The sequence below is a fragment of the Mustela erminea genome, chromosome 21, assembly GCF_009829155.1.
Source record: "Mustela erminea isolate mMusErm1 chromosome 21, mMusErm1.Pri, whole genome shotgun sequence".
Classification (NCBI taxonomy): domain Eukaryota; kingdom Metazoa; phylum Chordata; class Mammalia; order Carnivora; family Mustelidae; genus Mustela; species Mustela erminea.
This window is the reverse complement of record NC_045634.1, coordinates 2,794,228-2,819,490: the sequence shown is the minus strand read 5'-3', so window position 1 is coordinate 2,819,490 and position 25,263 is coordinate 2,794,228. Positions and strand designations below refer to the sequence as shown.

The window sequence follows — 25,263 nt, the reverse complement described above, 5'->3', positions numbered from 1 at the left end:
GTACTGTACAACACTATGGGTTATACACAGTCACAAAGAAAAAGGATGTCACGACATAGTTACAGGGAACCAGAAGCTGACCACAACCAGGACGGTACTCTCACAGATGAGAAAGATGATGAGGTATGATCAGAGGACCTGAGTATTCGGGACTGCCAAGAATCCTTGACGTTAGCCATGACCTCATTAGGATTGAGGCTTTGCAACTTAAATATGCAAAGAGGCAAGGCCCAAGAGGAGAAGAAAGGAAACAGCTTCATACGTGTTGCTGAGTAAGACCCGAGGTTATAGGAGCTGAAGTGATTGGCACTAAAGAAGAGAAGGCTGAAGGATATGGCCCTTTGGATGCAAAGTCCCCTAGCACACAAAGAGCCCAGAGCACCAGGAAGGGCCTAATTATATGGTATCTTTTCCAGGTATGGTAGCCTGATCACCATGATGCCGCTGTAAACGGCTGTAAATGCTGTAAACGAGAAGCGGTTTGGTTCAAATGTTCTGTATTCCTGAACCCTGCCCTTCCCTCCCCCACCTGCTCCCCCCAGGGGAGAAGCACAGTGCTGGGCAGCGGTGTCCCATATGTGCTGCCGACTGACTGCAGAGACCCACCGTCATAAGCAAATGGGAAGTCATGGGGTTCAACTGATGTAGAGAAGATTTCCATTAGACATTTAGACAGAAAGAACTTTCCAGCTGTCGGGGATGTGACTTAATGGAACTCATGATTCAGAAAGGGCTGAGTCTTTCCTGGGATCCTTCAGGAGAGCAGAGACAGACAGCTCACCATTCCATAAGGCCTATAGCAGCACAGAAAAAACTACAAAACTTACCGAGGTGTCTCTGGGCGCTAGGCATTCCAAAGGATAAGGGATTATTATTTTCCCCCTGAACTGACTGTCCCTCCTCCACCCCCATGACAACCACACCCGAGACAATGCGCAACCATCCTGCTCCTTGCCCGTTTCCTTTCCTTTCCAGACCTGAGGGCTGCACTTTTTACTGCAGGAATTCAGTGTGCCCACGAGGTCTGCCAGGTCGCGTTGCTGAAACCCAAGTAAGCGACAGAAAGGAATTGATGGGCTAGAGAAAAAAAACGGGGTTTCTGAGGAAGGACACGGGGCCACTTGTTCCAGCCTGCAGGTTCATGGTGTCTATAGGGTTTTTCTAATCTTGCTAAATATTTTACCCATGGTCTCTGCAGGTCCCTGGGCAGACAAGCCTGGGGCCTGTCTAATGAGGGGCTAGAGGGCCCCTGGGCCAATTCCAGCTCCGGGGCTATTCACTGTGTGACACGGAAACCTCCCGGGGGGCAGGCAGTGGGGGCCCAGAACAGTGTTTGGGGCCCCCTGTTGTGAATGCCTCCATGAATCTAGTTCTTCCAGAAACTGGGAGAACACGTCTTTTTGCTCAAAAGCCTGGAGCCAAGACTCTCAGGTACATGGGATTTCCAGATGATGGTGCCTCCCCAGAATGTGTTGGGGGAACAGGAACACGCAGCTTCAGGCAAGCAGCCAGCCTGAACCCAAACTGCCTCCTCTCTAAAGGAACATGAGAGCTGACGAATTCGGGGCCAACCCAGGATTCCAGAGAGGGGCCTCCTGGCACCTCAGGCCCTGGGCAACAAGGCTCCTCCCCTGCCGTTCAGTGAGGGACACACATCCCCTCCTGCGCCTCTGGTTTAATCCTCTGCCATCAACTCAGACAACAGCACTGTTTGCTTTCCTGGGTGGCCTTAACATACTCAAAGTCAGTAGGCCCACCCGCTGTGGCTGAGCTGTCTCGCCTTCGATAAAGGAAATAACTCTTCTCAGCGTTGTCTTCTTCCTCAGTAAAATTAAAATAAGGGGACTCCCTTCTCCAGGTATTATGAAAATCACATAAAAATGCCCAGCGCCGCTATGGGGCATAAAGCACGTATTCAGTAAAATGACAGTTGACCCCTTTCTCCCTCCTCTCCCTTCCTTCTTCTCAACTCAAGCTTTTGTCAAAGGTGAATCCTTCCCACCCCAGAGGTGTAGGGGATCGCTGATTCTCCTGTCCGTTGCAGAAAATTAGGGCCTAGGGACAGCTTCCCCAAGGTCCAACATCCGTGGCTGAGAACAGGACCCCCAGAGCTCCCCCAGCACTCTGCTACAGCGACTAGAGCCCCTTGGACTGATCGTGGGCCATTTCCGTGTCCAGTTCCTCTGCCATGAAGAGAAGTTTCCAGTCGTGTGTCCAGCTCAAGCCCCGCTCCCGAACCCTGCGTCTGACAGTTCCCTTGGCAGCATCCCTGCCTCTGCTCCCCACGGCCTTCTGACAAATACAGCTTTGCCCTCTGCCATTCTTCTATCTGGCCGGGCCCTCGCGCACACAGGGAGTCACCCCGGCTCCCAGGGCCCCTGGGCACAGATAAGAGAGGGTACCAGGAACCCCACCCTTTACTGGGAAAAGCAGGCTCCTTTATCGCCCATGGAGCCAGCCATCAACCACCCCGGGGAGTTTGTAAACCATCAAGAGCACGGCTGCTGGGTGCTGGGAAGATGTCATTCCTCGCGGAGACACGGTTGTGCCCTTCCTCGCTAGCTCCCACTCCCCGGCCCAATGATGAATCAGGAAACCATTTGGCAGAATATATGCTTTAGCTATTATGCCGAATGGACTAAGAAATCCACTCTGACTCCCTTCAGACCTTGTAATTCCTTAAGCTTTTCGATGGTGAGAGAAGAAAGGGGAAAGGAGACAAGACGGTCTTGTCTTGCTATTTGTCTTGTCTTGCTGGTTGTTTGGCTATTTGATTTTGCATGGCGAGCACCGAGTGGCCAGCTGGGTAGCTCCGGGCGCCCGCCTCGCCGACAAGGGATCTCGAGTGTGGACTCTATTTAGGGAGGTGATCAGAGCCTGGTATCAGGTCCCACAGTGCTGGCACTGATCTCTATCATGTTCCTTTTAAGAGGGTTGGCAGGCCCAGAGTCTATTTTTAAACCCATGAGAAAGGTGCTACACGGAATCCAGAGAAGTCCAGCACTAAACCCGGGATTGCTGCAGAGAAGACGGGACAGCACGGCTGAATCCGGGATTTTCTCTCCACATACCCCACGGGTTCCCCTTACTCCTGGGACCAGATAATGACTCTCCTTCCTAAGGGATCTTTTTCTTGTAAGCCCACTCTGACTCGACGTCGGTGGAATTTGACCCCTCACAAGCCCTTGATTTGGGAAAGTGTTTTATGCTCTGGATCTGTTTTCAGTATTGAGATTTTTTTTTTTTTTTTTTTTTGGGCATATCCCCACTCCTGGTGTGAAAAATCAATGTGCTTTTGAATATTCTTGTCATTCCCTTCTCTGATTTTCAAATCATGTGCTCTGGAACATGAGCATGGCTGAGCTCACGGCCAAGAGTTTGTCAGTGGGAGGGGTCAACAAAACCTGACCTCCCCAGTGGTCTCCATGTCCAGCACCCCGGAAATCCTGTCCCTGGGCTGGAGAGGAAGGAGGGAGGAGGACCCCAGTGGCAAGTCTGCAGGGGACAGGATTATTTTCCCAACAGTGAGAGGCAAAGAGGCATCTGAACGTCACCGTTTCACATCCAATAACCAGATGTAGAGAGCAGAATGTTTTATGTACAATAACAAATTTCAACTACAGTATCCATTTCTGGTTTTGGATAAGAAATAGAACTGGAATTCCTAAAGAACTCAGTGCCTTGAGAATAAGCAAAAGCTTTTGCCTGCCCGGCGGTTCTGGAACCAGCCAGGTCTAGCCAGGCAGGGAAGTAAGAAGGAGATGAGGGATCTTGTCATAGTCTTCATCTCGCATCTCCACGCCGCGCACAGAAGCCGCGTGAACTACAGGTCTCAGCCAGGCGGGTCAAAAAAACAACACACGTGAGTGCTAGCATGATACAGACTGCACGCCAGAGGCTCGGGAAATGGGAGTGAAGTGGAATCCAAAGAAATTCATTCAATTCCGATTTTAAAATGAGTCACATCCATGGGGGAAAAGAAAAAATCAGCTGTTCTGTGCCGGTTGGCCCAATGGTTCATTTCCCCACACGCTGTGGTGGCCCCTGTAGAAATAGCCTGGGAACCCCTGTCATTTCCCAAGTTGGGGGCGAGCCCCGGCTGTGAGGTAGGAAAGGTGTGCTGCCCCAGGGCACACCTCTAGGCTTCTCCTCCTTACCAGTCTCTGTTAGCGTGAAACTGCCCGCCCAGCCCCGACAAAGCCAGTGTGCTTCCTCACTCCTGAGGCAATGAGGCTGGCGGCTCCCTGATGGTCGCATCTGTCTGCTGAGGTGGGGGAGGACGGTGACGTGTCACGGGGTGCGATAAGGCGTCCCCCCTCATCAGGAGTGCTGGCTCGTGTCCCGTCGCCATGCTCCATTCTTGCCACCACGTGAGGCCCTGGCTAGGTTCAGAACATACTGCCTGGCTGCCGAGTGAGGGGAAGTCAAGACTCAGGGTGGAAATTACACACATTTTGGAAAACGCATACGAGCCACAGTTCGAGAATGGCCCGGTTCACTCCACTCTGCCCAGTTCTTCCACACCTTACAGAAACCTCTGCAGCCTGCTGTACAGGGAGAAGCTACAAAACCAACCTCATTTCACACCTGCACTTGTTAAGATGCACAACCTTTTTTTTTTCCCCCTAACTGCCATATGGGTTTGACTCTTGGCAGTGAACCCCATGGCTCCCTTTCCAAAGGATGTTCACGTCTTCCTTCAGACGGCCCTACGTGACTGACCAGGAGATCTGCTCAGGCCCTCTCCATAATTTGAATAATTCTCCCTGAAGAGTGCCGGAATGGATGGCCCATAGTCAGCCTGACCTGCCAAGAGAATTCCAGAGGGGTCCGTGCCCCCCTGAAGGTCATCCAGCTTCTGGAGCAAGGTTTTCCCAGCTTGGGGGAGGTAGTATTGAGACACCCACTATGAGGCCTGGGAAGATCACACCTTGTGACCCCCTCTGCTCCCCTCTGGCCCATAATATTTCACTCTGGTGCCAATGAGGTACAGATCCAAGAGCAGGAAGGGGAAAGATGCTGACAATATAGGAGGTAAGATTTAAGAGCGAGGCACTATCCTAAGCATTTTAGATGTCAACACATTTGATCCTCACAATCACCCTTGGACGTAGCTGCCATTAGTGTTCGCATCTCAAAGAAGACCAGCTGTGGCCCAAAAACATGAAGTCATTTGCCCAAAGTCACCAAAGAGCACGATGGTGCTCTGGGCAGCGCATGAAGCAGAGGGAAGAGAGCGGCTCTGGGTTTTGCTTGATTATATGAGCTAAGGTATTGTGGGGGGGTAGATGAGAAAAGTGAAGCTCAGTGTTCTCCAGGAAGAATGGCTTGGTCTTGAATACAAGACCAAGATATGGAAGAATCTGGAAGAATGGCTTGGTCTTGAAATTTGAATACAACTCAGGGTCTCTATTAATTTGGGATTCCCGCTCATCAGAAGAGACCCCAGCCCCAATCAGAGGTAGGTTCGACGTGGAAATGTTTACATGACCCTAGGCCCTAAAGGGTTTAATGAGAGGGCACCAAGCCACGATCACCTCTTCCCAAAGTGTTGGGGAAATGGAGAGTCTTGAGACAATAAGATGGATTTGAACCCCAGTCCAACTGAGTTCCCTAGAATTATCACAGTAACTTCAGTAACACCCCCTTTGGAGCCAGGTGCAAACAGCCCCAGGAAGCAGGTGCTAAGCTTCCACAGCTGGCCCTGGGTCCCCAACCCTGGGAGGGATAACGAGGTAGTGGGGTCCTCAGGGACTCTGTGCTGTGGAACCATCTTCTTTCCCTTTCACTGGGGCCCTGACTGTCAGAGCAGACCCAGCTGGCCAAATGCTGACTGAGGGGGTTTCTTTTCTCTTCCCGGAGCCAAACCATTTCAGAGCAATTAAACCCAATTAAACCTGGCCTTCCTACCGTCTCCTACCATCTCCTGAATTTTGCCATTTCTCACAACCTAACACAGGAGAACAGGCTCTTTCCTTCAAGATCCTCTTAATCTCCTCTTGACAGCGTCTTGGCGGTTACCACTGAAGAACACCTCGGTATCTGCCTTCTAGTTCACAGGCGGGTTTTCTCTTTATCCACCAAGGCCACAAGAGCAGGTGCTACACACACTAATCACATGGGGCTCATTATATTATTCTTAATCATTGAATAGAGACCATTATCTTTCCATTTAATCCCCGTGTGAATTCTGCCTGGCTTCTCTTTATGATATCATTTCATACAGTATTTATACCACCGCTTTTATAATTATTTAAATAAAAAGTGAGGAAATGAGTCCTAAATCATCAGCCACATCCGCATTTCTCTCTGTCCCGCTCATCTGCAAAAATCCCCACCTACAATGGGTGAATCCCGAGGTGTGCTACTCATTTGGACCTTTCTAAACTGTACAATGATGAAGCATATCTAGACAGCCCCCTTCTTAAAACCCTGGCTTCATATCTTTTTAAAGAAGTAAAGTGTTCTAGAAGTATTGATGTGCTTTCCATAGCTAAAATTTTGTGACTTTATGAATATCTTTCTTGTACTCTAAAATCAACCTGGTCAAGTACTTCTACAAGCTTGTTTTTCACAATGACCTTTCTCAGCACTCCTGACCTTGAACTCCTAAATGAAGTATGTTGAGTATTGGAGAAAGAACAAGAGAAATGGGCAGTGAACCAAGTATCACTAAAAAACCCATTATCATTTCTATAATGACTGAGCTGATTCTTGCCTCCAGAGAGAGAGAGAGAGAGAGAGAAACATTTCCAGGATTTCTGAAATAAGATACAAAGAGACCCAGCAACATTTCCAAAGGAAAATCATTGCCAATATCCATATTGACCTTTGGTCCCTCAGATGCTTTTAAGGTGAGGGTAACAAAGATAAATGGTTGACATAAGGCTTGGTGGTGCTCATAGATCTGCTTCTCATTCATTTATGCTTCCATTCAGATATGAACTGTTGAATTGCCATGTGCAGTCCAAGAACCAGATGGAAGACATAAATCAGCAGATTCCAAGGTTATCACCCTTGGGAAGATTGCAAACCAGCAGACAGAAAGATACTGTTGTATGGAAAATAAATAGGACAATAAAAGCGTGAAAGTTTCAGTAAGAGATGCCCCGTGGCCCGGATAAAACCAAATGAGAGGTTCCCATAAGACATGCCAGTAGTTCAAAGGAGAGGCTAAGGTCCGAGGGGGCGACAGCTCTCAGGGAAATCTTTTATAGAGCAGTGAGATTTGAACCAAACCTCAAGGACTGACTGCCAGCTTTTAGGAAGTCATGGAGATCAGTTTCAATTTGCACCCCCTGCCCCCATGCTCCAGGTGTCTGGTTACAGAAGACGGAACACACGGATCCAGAAACAAACACTTGTAAATACACCTATATATGTATGGCAACAAAAGAAATATGTCTACTCTAGGGAACTGTGTGAATATTATGTAAAAGAATAATTCATTCCAAATAAGAGTACAGCTTTTAACGTTTTAAATGTCTCCTGTTGTGAGGTTGCATAAAACCTTCACGAAGGTTTTATGCAAACAGGAAAACGAGATGATGGTTTTTGGATTCATTCATCCGTTCAAAAAATATCTGTACTGGGGCACCTGACTGGCTCCGGTGGTGGAGAACATGACTCTTGATCTCGGGGTCATGAGTTCAAGCCCCACGTTGGGCACAGAGCTTACTTAAAAAAAACGTATATATCTGTATGCTTGGTAGGTGCCAGACACTCTTCAGGACCTATCACTGAACAGACTCCTGCCCTCAAAGAGCTTGCATTCTAATGGGAGAGAGGGAAAGTGGATGGCTGGGGCAACAAGATACTGATCCTACAGGGAAGTGAGAAAAAACAATCACAGGGGAAAGGGAAGAGAGTGAGATGGGACGCAGGGGTAGGCACAGGAGGCCTCTGTGAGGAGGTGGTGCCGGAGCAGAGGCCTCAGCTCAGGCAGAGACGGAGTGTGTGGTATCTGGAAAGGCATAGGTTGTGAGCAGTATGCTTGATGTGGTCAAAGAACATTCTAGTGCTCTACCCCACCCCTCTGCCACCCCTGAGACACGCCTCTCACTGGGTCTGGAGTGCCCTGCTCTACACCCACAGATTCTCTGCATCTTTGGATGCCCATGGGACAAGACGGTAGAAGCACTCTCCGGTGAGGAAACCAAAGAAAGATACAATAACAGGTAACATTTGGGGGTGCTTACTATGGGGTAGGCACTGTTCTAAGCATCCTGTAAGTGCTAACTCATTTATTGTTTTTTTTTTAAGTCAAAGGTTTTTCTTTATTTTTAAAAAGATTTATTATTTATTTAAAGAGAGAGAGAGAGAGCATGCACACACATGGTCAGAGGGGTCAGGGGAGAGATAAACGGAGAGGGAGAGGGAGAGAATCTTAAGCAGACTCCCTGCTGAGCATGAAGCCTGACCCAGGGCCGGATCTCATGACTCAGATGGTGACCGGAGCCAAAATCGAAAGAAATGGAAACTCAACTGACTGAGCCACCCAGTACTCCTTCTTTAAAATAACTAAAAAAAAAAAGGTAAGTCCCTGGGAAGATGGATCAAGAAAAAAGAGAAAAGGCACAAGGACCTACATCAGGAATGAAGTAAGGGACATCACTACAGATCCTTTCGAAATGAAGAAGATAACAAAACCATTATGAACACTTAATGTCTATAAATTTGAAAATTCAAAAATAATTAAAGAATTCCTTGAAAAAAATTTCAACTTACTGAGACTTTTTTTTTTTTTTAAGAGACAGAGACAGAGATGAGCACAGAGAGAAGCACAACTGGGGAGGAGAGAAAGAAGCAGGCTCTCTACCAATCAGGGAGCCCGATGTGGGGCTCATTCCCAGGATCCCGGGGTCACGACCTGAGCGGAAGGCAGGTGCTCAACTGACTGTACCACCGAGGTTCCCTTACTGAGACTTTAATAAAAAAACAACCCATAATTAAACCTTACCAGAAAGAAAACTATAAGCCCAGATAGCTTTATTAGTGAGGGATTTATACACTAAGGAAAAATAACTCCAACCTTACACAAACTTCCAGAAAATAGAAAATGACTGTAAACTTCCTAGCTTGTTCTATAAGCATAATCTTGACATCAAAACCTGATTGGGGCAGGGGTGGCGGGGAGCCTGGGTGGCTCAGTGGGTTAAAGCCTCCGCCTTCAGCTCTGGCCATGATCCCAAGGTCCTGGGATCGAGGCCCACATTGAGCCCCGCATTGAGCCCCGCATCGGACTCTCTGCTTAGCAGGGACCCTGCTTCCTCCTCTCTCTCTCTCTCTGTCTGCCTCTATGCCTACTTGTGATCTCTGTCTGTCAAATAAAGAAATAAAATCTTTAAAAAAAACACAAAACCTGATAGGGATATTGTTAAAAAGGAAATGTTACATTCCATTTACTCTTATGAATAGAAATGCAAAAAAATACCCTAAATACATGAGTAGTGCTAACTCATTTAATCCTCACAGCAACTTCAGAAGGTGCATGCTCTCATGGCCCTTATTTTACGAGGGGAAAACAGAGGCACAGGGAGGTTAACAAACTTGCCCGGGGTCACACAGCACGTATGTGGTAGAGTCAGGATTTGAACTCTGCAACCTGGACCCAATCCTGCTCTTATGAGCTTTCAGCTCTCATGGACACCGAGACTGTGGAAGGGCAGGAAGGACAGAAAGCCTGGGAACTCCGAGGACATCATAAATAAACCAGACGTCAGTTCTGTCTGGGAAACGGAGGAGAGTACACCAGGGAAGGTCCCCGCTCTCTAATGGCAGCTGGGTGTGTACAACAGCTTTGTCCAGGCCACTTACTCTAATTATTATTTAGCATTTGCTAAGGGCCTACCCTATCCCGAGGCCAATGAGGGAAGCGGAAGTCACAGACAGCTGAAACGGACCCGGGGCGCCTCCCCGGGGCTGCCCCGGAATGCAGCTGGCTAATCACACCGGAGAGGAGGCCCAAGTTCACCTCCTCTCGATTTTCAACCAGTAACTTCCAATTATTTCCTCTCGGATGCTGACGGAATTCATAAATAGCATTAACATTTTTCAAATGCCTGTAGGAGTGTGTTGAGTTAACCTGAGTGACTCATTATTATAGTGTTCAGCTGATTCTTCTCTCCTGGGGAGGAGGGGAGGGTTAGACATCCTCCTACATCCCCCGCCCCCCAGGGAGAAGGGAGCGGAGCAGACTTCTCTCCGTCACTAGATTCTTACCACCCAAGTGGGTCGATGCTTGTTGGGCCCACAGGTTGATGGTTTTCCTGGAGCCCAAGGCCTGAGTGGTTTTTAAAAAAAAAGTGGCGCCCAGGCCACTTTGAGGGAATGTGTGTGTGTGTGTGTGTGTGTGTCTGTGCGTGTGCACAGCCTCAAACATGGAGACAAACAGCAGGTCCAAGGGCATTGGAGTCTGGGGCTGCGGGACCGGGAAGGGGAGAGGCAGGGAGGAGGGCAGAGGGCTCTTTCTCTGTCAGCACGGGTGGTACCGATCACCGGACGGATGACTTCAAGCCAGAGGTGGGGGATGGGGAGAGAACATGCAACATTAAAAAAAAAAAAAAAAAAAAAATGACCAGCATTTAACTTGCAGTTGAGCCCCACTAGGAAACTGGTGAAATCCCTAACCAGAAATGCTACGGAGAAACGTCTCTGCCCTCTGCTTCTGTCTGTGGAAGTCTCCCTTTTTGGGAAAAAATCCACCACTTTCTGCTGGAACTGGGGCCTCTATTTGGAAGGCTTGAGGGAGGAGGTGAAACTCAGTCAGAGGTTCTCTCAGTGATGGGGAGTGGGTTCCTGTGTGGCCTTGCCCCTCACCCCGAAATCTCCTCGGCCCTCCCCCAGCCTCCCTGTCCTCTGCAGCTTTCCCAGCCAGTCAGCCCATGTTGGACCACGTGCAGGCCCTCGGCTGGCTCCCCTCCTCGTGGCTCTTCCCTGTTTGAAGAGGCCCCACGTTGTGCAATTCAAGAGACACCTTTCAGGCGGGTACCGCATGGAGCCACCCCCAGCCAGCGGCTGGGCCAGGCGTCTTCTGCTTGGGGGCCGCATCCCAGGCGTCATAGGCCTGGAGGACCCCGAGGGACCCACCTTCCCAGGAGCCGCCAAGCCCTGGGTGCTCAAGTTCTGAGCTCACCACACTTCCTACCTCTCTGCCCTCTTTTGATGTCCCCCTCACACACCGCTGCTGTCTTCTGCAAAAGAAGAAGCACGCCGTCATTCCCAAACCCAGGAAAGGCGAATTCAAAACCTGCACTCAGGGCTGCGTGCTCTGATTACAGCTGGAGAGGCAGAGATGTCCAGGCCTGAGAACAACCCCTCATCTCTAGGCCCAGAAGGATGACAAAAGGACTAGCTCAAGGTCACAGGTCATAGCAGAAGTCCAGCATGTTCCACAACGTCACCCCTTGAGTCTGTCTGGTCGGGGAGGTGAGGGAGCTCTTCTCCCTGTCCTCACTGGGACAGGAAGCAAGACTGCAAGAACCCATGGGGCAAGGAGAGTGGTGGGGGTAAGGGGCGGGGAGGGCAGAATGTCTCCAAGGCCAAGAGGGGCTGGGGGCAGAGGTCAGCTTTGGGTCTGATCTCAGAGCGCAGTGTTAGGGAGGTGAGAACATGTGCTGGGGGGGCTGAGGGCTGCATGGTTGTTTGCAACTCCCTCGATTGCAGCAGCCGCCTGGGGCATGGTAGATGACCCCATCTAAATTAAGGCCAAGGGCAGAGCAGTCAAAGCAACTCCTAGCCAAGCTGGGAATGCAGCTGGTAAACCCAGGGATTTCAATCACGGGATCTTAAATGGCTAGGTACAGAACAGGAGTCACATCACTACTTGCAGAGTGCTGGGTTTAGAGAGACTGGGCCATTCGTGTGCCTGCCCACCCCACCCCTTCCCCTGGCGTCCCCCCTAAGGGTGTAGGAGCCCTTCACAAGGGAGACCTGCCTGTCACACCCTCTTTCTCATTCCCGATATTAAGTCGCACCCCCCGCCCCACTGCGCACCCAAATTCTGGGACTGTGTACCTGTGCCATGAGACCACCCGATGGAAGAGGGACTATTTCCACAGTCAGCTGTTAAATCAAACATGCCAACTCTCAAAGCCAAGAGGTAGGGCCAGAGGGATTGGCTGTGTTGTAGGGAAGTCATCTGCGTTTCTTGGGTGGGTTTCAAACTGGGAGCGAAAAGCTGCTAGCTACCCCTCAGGCTTCCTCCGTGCATCTCTCCTTAACTGTTTGCCAGGAGCCAGTGAGTGACTGCAAGCCAGTTGCCTAACCTTCCGTTCCCCAGTCTCCACCTCCACCAAATGAGATCATGTTTCCAGTGGGGGTATCAGAAGGAATGAGTCAGTTCTGTAGCCTGTAGGCTCCCCACACCCGCCCCCCCAACCACCAGGGATTTCCTAACACCTAGGAGAACCATCTCAGGTGGTCTGGGACTCCCGGTGAGTCAAACAATAAGCCTTTTATTTGAATCAAAATATAGTACACCACATATATTAATTTCTATTTCGCCTAACACATATGAAGTTTAGGTCTCTCTAATCACCTGTGTAAATCTAAGTAAACAAAATGCAAATCTGGGTCCCAAATTAGACTGAAAGAATTCTATCCTATTTGGCTTATAAAATTTCAAGTATTTCATTGCCTTGATCATTAGACGCCAGCTGATCAGAAAGCCCCAAGATTTTGAACTGTTGTATGAACTAGATGGGGTAGGCGTTCCTAAAATATCCACACCGGAAAAAGCTCCTTTGTTCATCCCAAGTCCATTTCCCCTGATTGAATGATTTTCTCATTTCCACAGAGAGCTATTAAACCAACCATGCAAATTATCGAGGCCCCACAGACCCAGGAGGAGAAAGAAAGAAATTAGATAACATAAGGTAGTCAACCTCAGCAAGTGAATACGGCACCAAACCCCATTTCCTCTCTGTGTGGTTCATCTTAACAATCACATCATTCAAGACTCTCCTTTCCAAGGACATCTAAGTCCTAGTCCTGGTCCACGCCACTGTCCTTCCTTAGAAGGACAGGCCTCTGATCAGACACTTTCCTCTCTGACGGATTCTACTTGATGGTAAGTCCTTCCTCACATTCGATTGGAATCTGCCTTCCTCTGACTTCTACCCCATTTTCATCTGGTAATGACGTTGCAAGCACCATGGGGTCATGGGGTGACTCTCCACTCTTGCCAGTGGCACCCTGGTGACAGTCAGGGACTTTCTTCCAGACTCTTCATTCTTTTCTGCTCCTTGTTCCTTCAGGGTTTCCCCTGACGCCATTCCAGAGCCCTCTCCTTGGTGATTTCCTGCCTGTATCTGTGCTCCAATTATCAGGGTCTCTCCTAAAATGAAAATCTGAACACTACCCTCTCAATGTAGCCTGATACCACGCTTCCCAAAGTGTGCTCCCAGGACCACCAGCCCTGTGCACTGTCACCCACCCCATCATGAAGGGTGCACTGAGTGAGGAGGTGCGGGAGACATAAACTCTATCCTCAGAGATTCTCAAAGCAAGCGAGCGTGGGAGAGCTCTGAGCGGTCCTGGAGAAACCCGACCAGCAGTGTGTAAGCCACTGTTTTCCCAGTGGTTGACTCTAAATCTCTTTATTTCCCCACACAACACAGGGCAGGAGAGGCTGGTCGGTTTCACTCTGATCTCCAGTTAGCTCAGCTCTCCGGATGTCTTGTCTTCCTTACTCTTGTTCACTCCGTGAAGAACTTCAACGCAACAGCTAACTGTATTTAGTGAATTCCTTCTTAAAGAAAGACACTTCTTTGGGTTATAATTAGCTGGTTCCAGGGGATCCTGGGTGGCTCAGTTGGCTAGGCATCTGCCTTCAGCTCAGGTCATGATCTCTGGGTCCTGGGATCGAGTGCCGAGTCAGGCTTCCTGCTCACTGGGGAGCCTGCGTCTCCCTCTGCCCCTCCCCACTGTTTGTTCTCTCTCAAATAAATAAAATCTTGAGAAAATATTATCCAGTCCCATAATTTTCCTGTTTTGTACATGTGAGCCCTGGTACATTACAGATTTACCTCTTCGGTAAGTTTTATAATACAATTCAAGCTACCACACGGATATTTTTTTAGGTGATTGATATTTGTCATTAAATTCACTAAGAAATACAAAAGGCAAGGAGGAAAGTGGAAACATTCTGAAATACTTTTACCATGTCCAGTGTAGCCAAATCTAGGCACAGCATTTTTTTTGCTTTCAATGAAAGTTTTAATGTGTAAAATAATTTTCCTATGCGCTCAAGAGCTAGCTACTTTAAAAACCCCCATGGTGAAGTTTTTGCAAATTAAGTAAACATCCCGTTATGCATCTGTCTTGGGGGTTCAGATGTCCACGCACTTACTGAGGCGGTTCTGCTTCTCGGTTTAAAGTACGGGGGAGAGCCTGTAGGTGGCGCGCCCAAGGAGGCTTTGCTGAACGCATGGGCAAGGAGGGATGATATGAAGGATCCAAACGGCGGTCTGCCAGGCTCCCGCCACAGAGCCAGCATCTGGGGACTGGACTCCCGGGAGGCCCATATGAAACGCCACCACTGGTCAGGGAGGAGAGGGGTCAGCCCCTGCTTCTCTTCCCAAGTCTCCTGCTTCTACCCCTCAGATGAAAGCAGAATATGGTACAGGTTCAGGAGTCGGGTTCTGGGCCCGGCTTCCCTGGCTTCACAGTTTTTTTTGTTTGTTTTTTGTTTTTTTTAAAGATTTTATCTATTTATTTGACAGAGAGAGATCACAAGTAGAGAGAGAGGCAGGCAGAGAGAGAGGAAGGGAAGCAGGCTCCCTGCCGAGCAGAGAGCCCGACACGGGGCTCGATCCCAGGACCCTGAGATCATGACCTGAGCCGAAGGCAGTGGCCCAACCCACTGAGCCACCCAGGCGCCCCTTCACATCACAGTTTTAACACCTCCTGGCTACATAGCCTGAGCCAAGTTATCATCTCCCTGTGCCTGAATTTCCTGATCTGTGACATGCAATGACTTCGTAGAGCACCCCCCACCACCCCCAGGGATGAAATGAGGCAATACTCGGAGGGTTCTTAGAACAGGGCCTGGCACAGGGCTCATGAGGTGTTAGTGAGTCTCTTTCGTTTTCTTTAAAAAAAAAAAAAAAGAAAAAAAAAAGATTTTTAAAAAGATTTAAAAAAAAAGAGAGAGAGAGAGAGAGAGAGAGATGAGCTGGGGGGAGGGGCAGAGGGAAAGCAGACTCTCAGCTGAGCAGAGAGCCTGATGCAGGGCTGGATCCCAGGACCCCGGGATCATGACCTGAGCCAAAGGCAGATGCCCAGCTGACAGCCACCCAGGTGCCCCTGGCTCTCCTTTGCTGTTTGTTCTCTCCCACCCATGCCCTGCTTTCCATGTTAACACGAGCACCTGCGACGGAGACTTCAGTCCTTCTCACCCGGCTGACTCAGCAGCTCCCCTCCGCTTTCCACTCCTTTGAACACTCTGGCAGGTTATTCCCAGGTCCTTCTTCATCTACTTTCCAATCCGATCTCACACCCTTCTTTTTCTCCCGCCGGAGGTAACATGAACACGCACTGACCACTCAGGGTCTTTCCCCAGGATGGCCTCTCCCCCGGGGGCCCTTCCACGTTCTGGTCTTTTTCCATTCTCGACTTTCTACATCAACGCTGTCCCTTACGGCCAACCTAGAGGCACTATCTTCACGGACCCTCCCTTGATTCTCTCTGCCTGCAATAGTCTGTCTCTGAATGTCCAAAGCATTGTATCCCTTGCAACAGATTCCTTTCTTCTTTGGGATCAGAATGGTTTGTGTTAGCGCCTCCCCGCTCCCCAGGCTGAGGGGGCTTGAAGGGCAGCAACCACAATGCACTTCACGTCAGCACCCCCACAGGACCCTGCCCCTCTCGGGGGCTCAGTCATTATTCATCAGCTCAGAAAATGCTCTGGAGCGCAACTCTGGAAAAAACAGGAGTGAGAGCAAGTCATGATAGGGATAAGGGAATTAAGAATATTTCAGAGCAAGGCCTCCGTGTGTGCAGAAGGCCATCTTCAGGCAGCCCTCCTGCTGCAACCCCCCCAACCCCCTGCCTGGAAAGAGCTGCCTGGGGGCGTGCTAAACCATGGACACCCTGAAGACCGAGCTGCCCCAGCCCCTACCCCACTGCCCAGCTCCGTTATCAGCAGTGTCCAGAAGAGGGGCGCACTTTTATTGTTGCATAAACAAAATTAGATGCAAACAAGCAAAGACCCTTTATCAATAATTTAAAGCTGCACTACGCACTTCTTGCTCCAAATATCTCATCTACTCAAAGGCTAGGAACAAAGTTGGGACAGTCACTCTGCACATGAATGGAGTAGGGAAAGAGGGTTTAGGATTGTGTCCTAATCCTGGAGCATCTCCCCCCCCCCCCCCCCGCCTTTTTTTTTTTTTTTTACAAAGATTTCATTTGCATGAGAGAGAGAATACAAGCAAGGGGAAGGGAGGGCAGAGGGAGAGACAAGCAGACTCCTGGATGAGCAGGAAGAGGCGGGAAACAGGGCTGGATCCCAGGGCCCTGAGGTCATGACCCCAGCCAAAGTCATCCACTTAACTTCTGAGCCTCCCAGGCGCCCCCTGGGGCACCCGTTTAAATATCACTATGTGCCCAAGACATTCAGAACAACCTGCTAATACCAACTCAGCACCTGACGCCAAACTCCTGTGGTTGTCAATGTCAAGTGCTATCATCTGTATTTTTCAGGTGGAGAAACAAGGACACTCACAAGTGATTTTTCAAAACCCCCAAAGAAGACAATTTAGATGGAGACTGAAAATCCAAACCACCCAGCTCATCACTCTACCTGCAAATGTGTTTTAACCAAATCCGAGAAAGACTGCGATTCTAACAAAGGCTGTTTCTCTGAGGATTTCATAAGGAGAAGAATGAAGGCAGGGCTGGAGCAGGTTCCACTTAACCGTCATTCAGAGCGACAGCCTCGTCCCATTTTCACGTTTCAACACACACACGGGAGTCAGAGTTCAATGGTCATTCTTCTTTTTTTTTTTGAACGCCACAGTATTTATTTTATGTGAAGCAGAGACGGACCATCTGTTAGATGAGGACCACGGCCTCACGGGGCACCAAGGATGGAGGGAGCTCTGAAACCTGCAGACGACAGAGGACCTTCTCCAGCTCGAGGGATGGGTGGTCTTTGGATTGTTGTAGAGAGATAGGGACGGAGGGGCAGGCCGGGCCTGGAGAACAAGGTCCTGGTTTGTTGGTGATTCTATCAAAAGCCTGGAGGGGCCGCCTGGGCAGCTCAGTGGGTTAAGCATCTGCCTTCGGCTCAGGTCATGATCTCAGGGTCCTGGGATCCTGGCCCACTCAGCGGGAAGCCTGCTTCTCCTTCTCTTATTCCCCCTGCTTGTGTTCCCTTTCTTATCATCTCTCTGTGTCAAATAAATAAATAAGATTTTTTTTTAAGATTTTTATTTATTTGACAGAGCGAGATCACAAGTAGGCAGAGAGGCAGGCAGAGAGAAAGGGAGAAGCAGGCTCTCTGCTGAGCAGAGAGCCCGGCGTGGGACTCGATCTCAGAACCCTGAGATCATGACTTGAGCCAAAGGCAGAAGCTTAAGCCACTGAGCCACCGAGGCGCCCAACAAATAAGATCTTTAAAAAAAAAATCTTAAAAAAAAAAGCCTGGAGAAGTTGGGTTGGAAAGCTCCATTCCAGCAGGTGGTACCAACTGACAATTCAGACTTACTAGGCAAAGAAACGACCAACAACCCCCTTTGCCTCGGTGTGAGAGGAGGGGCTGGGCTCTGCACTCCTACAGGTGTCTGTCTGAATGTAGACAGTGCCCCTGCCTGACTCTCTGACCTGAACCTGACCCCCTAGAACCTGAGAGTGGTAGCTCACAGAGATAGGGAGCTTTCTAATCTGTGATATTATAATACCTTCGAGGGAGAGCCTCCAAATCAACACATAATGCAGAACACTAGTTAGCTTCAGAAGTCCCCTTGAAGGATTGGGTGCCTCTCAAATAAACACCTGTTAGAACACAGTTTATCTGATTCGGCTCCGTAGGGGGTGGGGGGGAGACAGAAGAAGAAAAACAATCATGGTTCAGAAATGTCCCCATAACACTGCCACCAATACACCAGCCCTCCCCCTCCTGGCGTCCTGGCAGAGGCTGCTAATTTATCACAACGTCCTGCCCATCAGCCTAAAAGTGGCTTCAGAATCTTTCTGAACACAGCATTTCAGGCAGCTGCTTCCAATCAGATCAGCGTCAACACAGGCAACGAGACTCATTTTCTATTCCAATGTTGTTTAATCAGCAATTTATAACCACCGTGATGCTCTCGGCTGTGGGGCATGAATGGTTCATCAGGCCTTAGCGCAGTCTTGATGACATATTCTTCAAGATTACTTCCCGGCCCACCCCCGCCCCCGCTTCTCTGATTGCATGCTTACCCGGACACGGTTACAACTGACTTGCCGGTTAGATTTTCTTAATGGGCTGGAATCCACCGACCAGGGACCACGAGTGAGTAACGGCACAGGAGCGCCTGATGGCCAGAGCAGTCAGACCTGTCACTGCGAAGCTCACAGGCTGGTCCGACTGGCGGTAAGTCCCTTCCCAAACCTGCTGCTCTAATCATGCCTCTAAATCGAGTTACCTGGCCTACAAGCTGAGGACCAGGCCCCCACCCCTGCCCCTGACCACAGGGCACCCATATGAGCAGCTCGCCGACACCCCCAGACAACAACCTAATTTCTTCACTTTTCCTGACTGCAACAAGACTCAGTTTCTTCATCTGTAACGTGGGCGTCTGCTGGGAGCCTCCCAGTGAAAATTACAGTGTAGTGATTGACACGCGACAGCTTCGGCAGCTACTCCTACCATCAACCGTCTGCCACTCCCCTTCATTAGCACGTCATCGGGGCTCCCCGGGAGATCGGCAGGGTTTCCCTAACTGGTTTCCCTTCCTTGCCACTCTAGTGACCCCTCTTCCTCAACCCTGCCCAGTGAGCATTCTGATGGTGGCTCTCCAACACCTGCAGGATGAAGTCCACCGTCTCAGGCTGATGCTAGAAACCTCACAGCCTAGCCTCTGCCCACCTCTTCACAGTCCTCTCCCACCACCCACCTGTCCCTGAACGCCTGCGCCACGCGCCTTTCCCGACACACAGGGCACTTCTGCGTCCTCCATGTTTGGCTCATGCTGTCTCCGCCGCCGGCAACCTCCCAACCCCTGCTTCGTGAAATGCAACCAATTCTTCTCTTCCTCCACGAAGTTTCCGTGACAAACGCCTTGTTCAACTGACAAGCAGAATTAATTCTTCCGCACTCCAGCCTCCCACTAATGAGCACTCACCCTTTCCTGAGGGTCATTACCCTCGTTTCCTACTCAGTAAACTCTGCTGACCTGAATTGAAGTTATGTTGAAAGTAGAAGGTATTTTTTAAATTTCCAAAGTTCTTAGCATGTTGAGAGCTATTGATCCACAGAAGAACTTGATTCCTATGTGTGTGTGTGTGTGTGTGGTGTATATATATATACACACACATATATATATTACTATATATTATATATGATATATAACAAATACATATAGCATATATAACATAATACATACATTATATATATATGTGTATATATATATGTAATATTCCCTAACATGCCAGGCTCTATCTCTTGCACTCCTCCCCAAACCCTAAGACATCTGCTATTGTCTCCAGTTTACAGGTGGGGAAGCGGAGTGTGGGGAGGGTCTACAGCTGGCCCAAGGGCACCAGGTAGGAAGTAGCAGAGCAGGGACTCAAACCCAGGGGGGGTCTGGCTGCAGAGCCAACAGGCCTGCAGTGTTGCCTGGGTGAGTTTACCCACACCACACAGAAGGCAGACTAGTGGGGAGACAGGCAAACAGAATAATAATTTCCATGTGACCGGTCCTTGATGTGAGGAAGACACATACCCGCCAGCACCCATCTGTAGAGAGTCAGGGGACAGACAGAAGTCGGCAATCCAGCCGTGGGACTTGGACCAGTTAATTCACTGCTTGGCCTCTGTTATATTAGTATTATATAATTATTCTATTATAATAATAATGAAAACTATATTATTCTGAGACAGAATAGGGACAGGACTCGAGGCCTGTTCCAAAACCCTAATGAAATGTGACTGTACCATAAAGGAAAAAAATTCCTAAAAAAAAAAAACTCCTGAGTTTGTGTTTCTTGAGCAATACGTCTTACAGGAACGCAGAAAACAGGACATCAACTTAAAGGAGGGAGCCAGCCGCCTGAAAGAACTAGTGAGCTCCAGACCAAAGCAGTCTGCAGCAGACGTGCACAGTGACGCAGGTCTACCTTCCAGTGACCTTTCCCTCGCTTAAATGCTAAAAATCATGCACAGGGGTGGGGATTTCACATGCTAATGAGATGTGCGATGTATGGAAAAGCATGATCTCTAAGGTGCATAAGCGCCAAGAAAATCCTCACCTCTACCTGCTTAAACATCGTCCTTTCCCCCGCTAAGTTTCTTTAAAAAAAAAAAAAAATTTATCCTTTATTTATTTATTTATCTATTTAAAGATTTTATTTATTTATTTGACAGAGATCACAAGCAGGCAGAGAGACAGGCAAATAGAGAGGGGGAAGCAGACTCCCTGCTGAGTAGAGAGCCCGATGCGGGGCTCCATTCCACAGGCACGACCCGAGCGGAAGGCAGAGGCTTTAACACTGAGCCACCCAGGCGCCCCATCCTTTATTTATTTATCCATTTTAGAGACAGCGTGCAAGAGAGTGTGAGTAAGAGAGAGGAAGGGGGAGAGAAGCCTCAGGCAGACTCCCTGCTGAGCGTGGGCTCAATGTAGGGCTAGATCTCACGAGGCATGAGACCATGACCTGAGCTGAAACGAAGAGTCAGATGCCCGACTGAATGAGCCACTCGGGTGCATCTCCCACCTAAGTTTCTTTAAGAAACTCTTCCCGACCTTGCTTCGGGGAGGCAGGCTGAGGACACTGTGTTGCCTCCCTTCTGCTCAAGCACAGACCCCAATAAAGCCTTGCCTGGAACTCCCCTTTGGCCTCTTGTCGATTTCTATCACTGGGAGAGCCCAAGGACCCAAGGGCCTGGCCAGTTCCACAAAGTGTTTGCAAAGGAAGAGCAACCCTGGCAATGGAGCCGAGAAGCCCGGCCAGCTCCCGGGCTGACCCCATGGCCAGGATGGCCTGTGCACCAGGTATTCTCAGTCCGGCGACTCCAACTCCAGTCCCTGTTGCCACTTCAACCGAGCATTGCTCATCGACGTGCACAGTCCACATTGCGACAGGGAGATGGCCTGGGATCCAGATCTTGGGACAGACAAATAGCTAGGAAAGAATCCGAGGCCCAGGCACTGTCCTAGGCAAGAGAGCGTGCTTTTCCTTCCTTCCTCACCGCACCCCATGCCCCTATTCCATGGACCTGCCCTATATCCCACTCCTTGCTTTTGCCTAAATCCTCAACTAATCCCATGCAAGTAAGAATTATTTCCTTGCATCTGCACAATTCAAGATCCTATTATAAAGGCTTAAATGTATGCACTTAATAGGAGATGTTTAGAGATCAAAACCCCTTTAAGAACCTGAAGAATCATCTCGAATGGTGTAACTTCAGGCTTCACCTCGGACCCAGGGGGATCGTTGTGGAGGATGGGGATTCTCCTGGAACCCTGGAATCACACCGCTAGACAGAAGTATTAGCCAGCCCCAAGGTGGGACTTGCCGGTGACACACCCCCAGCCCCTCCCTACCCTTGGAGAAAAGGAAAGCCACGGTATACACCATGACCCCACCCTACCCCACCCCCCTGGAAGGAGAGCTTGCCAGAGTGGGCAAGGGAGTGCGGCCCAGAAAGGCTTCTCTGCGTAGCTGGAAACAGTTCCGTTGTCTGCAAGTCATCATTACCCTTGATCAATGGCCTGCGGTCAGAGAACAGGACTGGACCGATGCCAGCTTCTTTTCAGCTTTTCTAGGCACTAGCTTCCCAAAAGAAATTGAAACCAGGTACTGTCTCTTACAGAATCCACTCCTGGAAAGGGCAGAGCAGTTTCCTGACCGATATATCGTCCCGGGCAAGGCCAGACAGGTTTCCCCGCCTTCCTCCTCTGTCTCCTAGTGACAACTAGTGGCCACAGCTCTCTCAGGAGGGAGCCCAGGTTCCAGCCCCTGGGTAGGAGCGCAGGGGAGCTTTGCTGATTTTGTTGGTCTTAGTCCGCCCTTCGGTAAGTTCTCCCTCTGGCACTGCAGGCTGCCTCCATCCCGCCACCTTCCACTCCCCGCTGATTTCAGCCACCCGCTGGCCAGGCGCAGGAGCAGCGGCGGGACGGCTTCCGCCCCTGACTGCGCCTTCCTTCCTGTGCGGTGACAGCAAATTCAGGAGATAAATCAGCCTCTACTCAGAGAGCCCGCTGCAGAGGGACGGTGTGGTTAGGGGTGAGCGGGAGGCAGGGAAGGAAACAATTCTCTTTCTCACCAGATCTCTAATTGGTTGTCGCTGCCTGTCAGAGACAACGATGACAAACTTTGAATGTGCCCTGAGCAGAGTCACACAGGCCTCGGTCCACCCTGGGCCAATCGCTCGGCCAGCTGGGCCATTAGCCTGTGACAGTCGACTCCCCCGCAGGGCCTGTTGATTTATTTTCCAAATCAATGACCCAACATATTCTTAACACTCAGGTTAATGCGCCTGGTTCAGACAATGCGCCCCACGTTCAAGACCGTGGTTGATGCCAGGGAAAATAGGAGAAATGACTCAAACGTGAGTCAGCTCCAGCCACCCCCGGCTTGGGGGAGATGAGCGGCGTGTAAATAAGTGTAAAGAACGAGACAATGAGAAGGCTCTAAAGGAAGGTTCCAAGAAAGCGCAAGGGGAGCGCCAAGGAAGGAGAAACTATCTTGTGAGTTTTTTTAAAATTCCCAGCAGCAGAATATCTTAAAGGTCAACATGGAAACCAGTAGGGCAATTTTTGATTACAGGTTTGTGACCAAACTAGTGAGCAGGAACCAGTCCTGAGGTGCTTCTACAAGGAGTGTGCTGCTCATTCATGAATGCAACCAACTCTCACGAACACCTCATGCTACTTGCCGGGCACTGTGCGACGTGCCCAGGATACAGCAGTGAACAAGGCAAGCACACCGCCTCCCAGGTGAAACTCACAAATACAGTATAAAAATTTCCAAGTGCGGCCTGTTGGGTGTGCCCGAAGCAATTCTCAGGGGGCCAAGGGGTAGGAAGCAGGACGGGGAAGAGGGAGGGTCTTGTTAAGGAGTCTGGATTCCATCCGAAGGAATGTGAAGCCGATGAAGATTCGATTTATGTATTTATTTTAGAGACAGAGACAGCTTGCAAACAGGGGTTGGGGCAGAAGGAGGAGAGTCTCCAGGCAACTCCCTGCTGGGAACCGAGTCTGAATTGCACAAAGGCCTGGATCTCACAACCCTGAGATCATGCCCTGAACTGAAATCAAGTCTGTTGCTCAACCCACTGAGCCACCCAGGCGCCCCCAAGCCACTGACGTTTCGAAGCAGAGGACTGACGCATTGAGATTTGCCTTTCTACAAAACCATCACGGTGGTGTGTAAAGGAGGGGTCCTGAAGAGTGAGATGCCCTGAAGGAAGTCCATTTGTACATTTTAAAAACTTAGAGCAAATCCAAGTCTCCCCCTTTGTGGCAACGCTACTGTCACAGGCTTACACTCGATGAGCTCTGCTGAGAGCTCCTGTTCCGGAACCACAGTCCGCTTTATCCGTGTGGAGGTCCAGAGGAAGCCGCGAAGGATCACCAGCTGTGATTACCCATTTCTTTACTGCATACGAGTTGGGATTTTAGAGTGGCTTCTGTTTTCGTTTTATTTTACCCATGACAATTTTTTAAGTAAAGAGCATCTGGGGCGCTATTTATTTTCTCATTAAATTGGAGAGTGGAAGGGAAGAGGGGATTATCAATATCCGGGCAGGGCCATGAAGTAGATCATGCAGAACTATGTCAACAACCAGCCCTGTGTATCTCAAAGGAAAAAAAAAAAAAAAGGCTAAGAACAAATGCACGAGAGGTCAGGGATAACTGCGTGGCCACAGTCTGGTAGGTGGTTCTATTTGGTTGCCCCCCCCTGGGGTTTGGTTTCAAAGGCATTAGGAAGTCAGAGACAGAGGAAGAAGTCAAATGATACCGTGTGTCTAATCCCAAGATCGTGTAATGCTTCTTGTGTCTCCCAGGGTAAAAATAACATTCTTACAATGGTATACAAGACCCTAGATGTTCTGTACCCTTGCCCCCTCCCCACTCTCCCTCCGACCACCTCTCTGACCTCACCCCTTCAGACTCTGCCCCAGCCACACTCATCTCCTGGTTCTTCCCACTACTCTCATGGGCCTCAGGACCTCTGTATATGCTATTTCCTCCAAAGTTGTGCATGGCTCTCTCTCTCTCACCTCCTTCAAGTCTTTTCTCAATTGTTTTTTTTTTCTTAAGGGAGGTAAGAAAACCAATATTCTTTTTTTTTTTTTTTTAAGAATGCTGCTAACCAAAGTCATCAGTGCCCAAGTTTCCCCCCAAAATCATAATGGATAAATCCAATCATCAGCAGTTTGACATTAGAAATGCTAGCCACACAAACAGTAGAGTCCTGATTAAAATGTCATCGAACCAAGTAGGCCAGCCAGAAAGAAAAGCCTCCAATTCAATACCCTGAGAACCTGATTCAGATAATTGCTTTCCCAAATATCATGAATTCTCTTGGATTCTACAGGTAATCCATCTCAACAGTGAGAACATAACTGAAAAATCTGTAGCTTCTCGACATCGACAAAGTCTAACATTTAAGATTCTTGACATCAAATTGTAATCCTTACGAACGGTCTCATGGAATCTAAGTTTGAAACACAGCAGCCAAAGTGAACTTCACGGAGACTCTCTGGGAGCATCTCATTGACACTGCAAATTTCCCAGGCTTCCTAACCCCCTTGCATGTTCCCTGACCCTGCACTTCTCATCTTTTAGCAAAGGAGTGTTCATTTGTTTCCACTCTGTCTCCTTGCCCTGCTGGAGTGTAAACTCCAAAGGGCAGGGATTTGCTCCTGCTCTGTTCCATTCCCTGCCTGTATTTCCAGTGCCTACAACAGAAGACATGAAGAATGTTTATTAAATGTTGAACAGACCTTGAGGACAAAGATTTTCAGTGTCTTTACCTTTAGAAGGCACCCAATTGTCTTATTTACATTCTTTAATTTTTTTGGCAACAGTAACAACAACAACAACAAACAGC

The 25,263-nt window shown here is 49.3% G+C and overlaps 1 protein-coding gene across 14 annotated transcripts in view; it reads right to left on the bottom strand.

Annotated features, from left to right (window-relative positions):
- The window catches only part of ANK1 (ankyrin 1), a 207,698-nt gene that overhangs the window by 100,579 nt on the left and 81,856 nt on the right, over nucleotides 1-25,263 (bottom strand). Inside the window, exon 1 of one of the 14 annotated variants that reach the window (XM_032328996.1) lies at nucleotides 5,771-5,775. The exons of the other annotated variants lie outside the window; for them this stretch is intronic. Coding sequence (XP_032184887.1) covers nucleotides 5,771-5,773 — 3 coding nt within the window. The 5' untranslated portion in view covers nucleotides 5,774-5,775. Of the gene's footprint in view, nucleotides 1-5,770; nucleotides 5,776-25,263 lie in introns of those variants that run through there. 14 annotated transcript variants of the gene reach the window in all.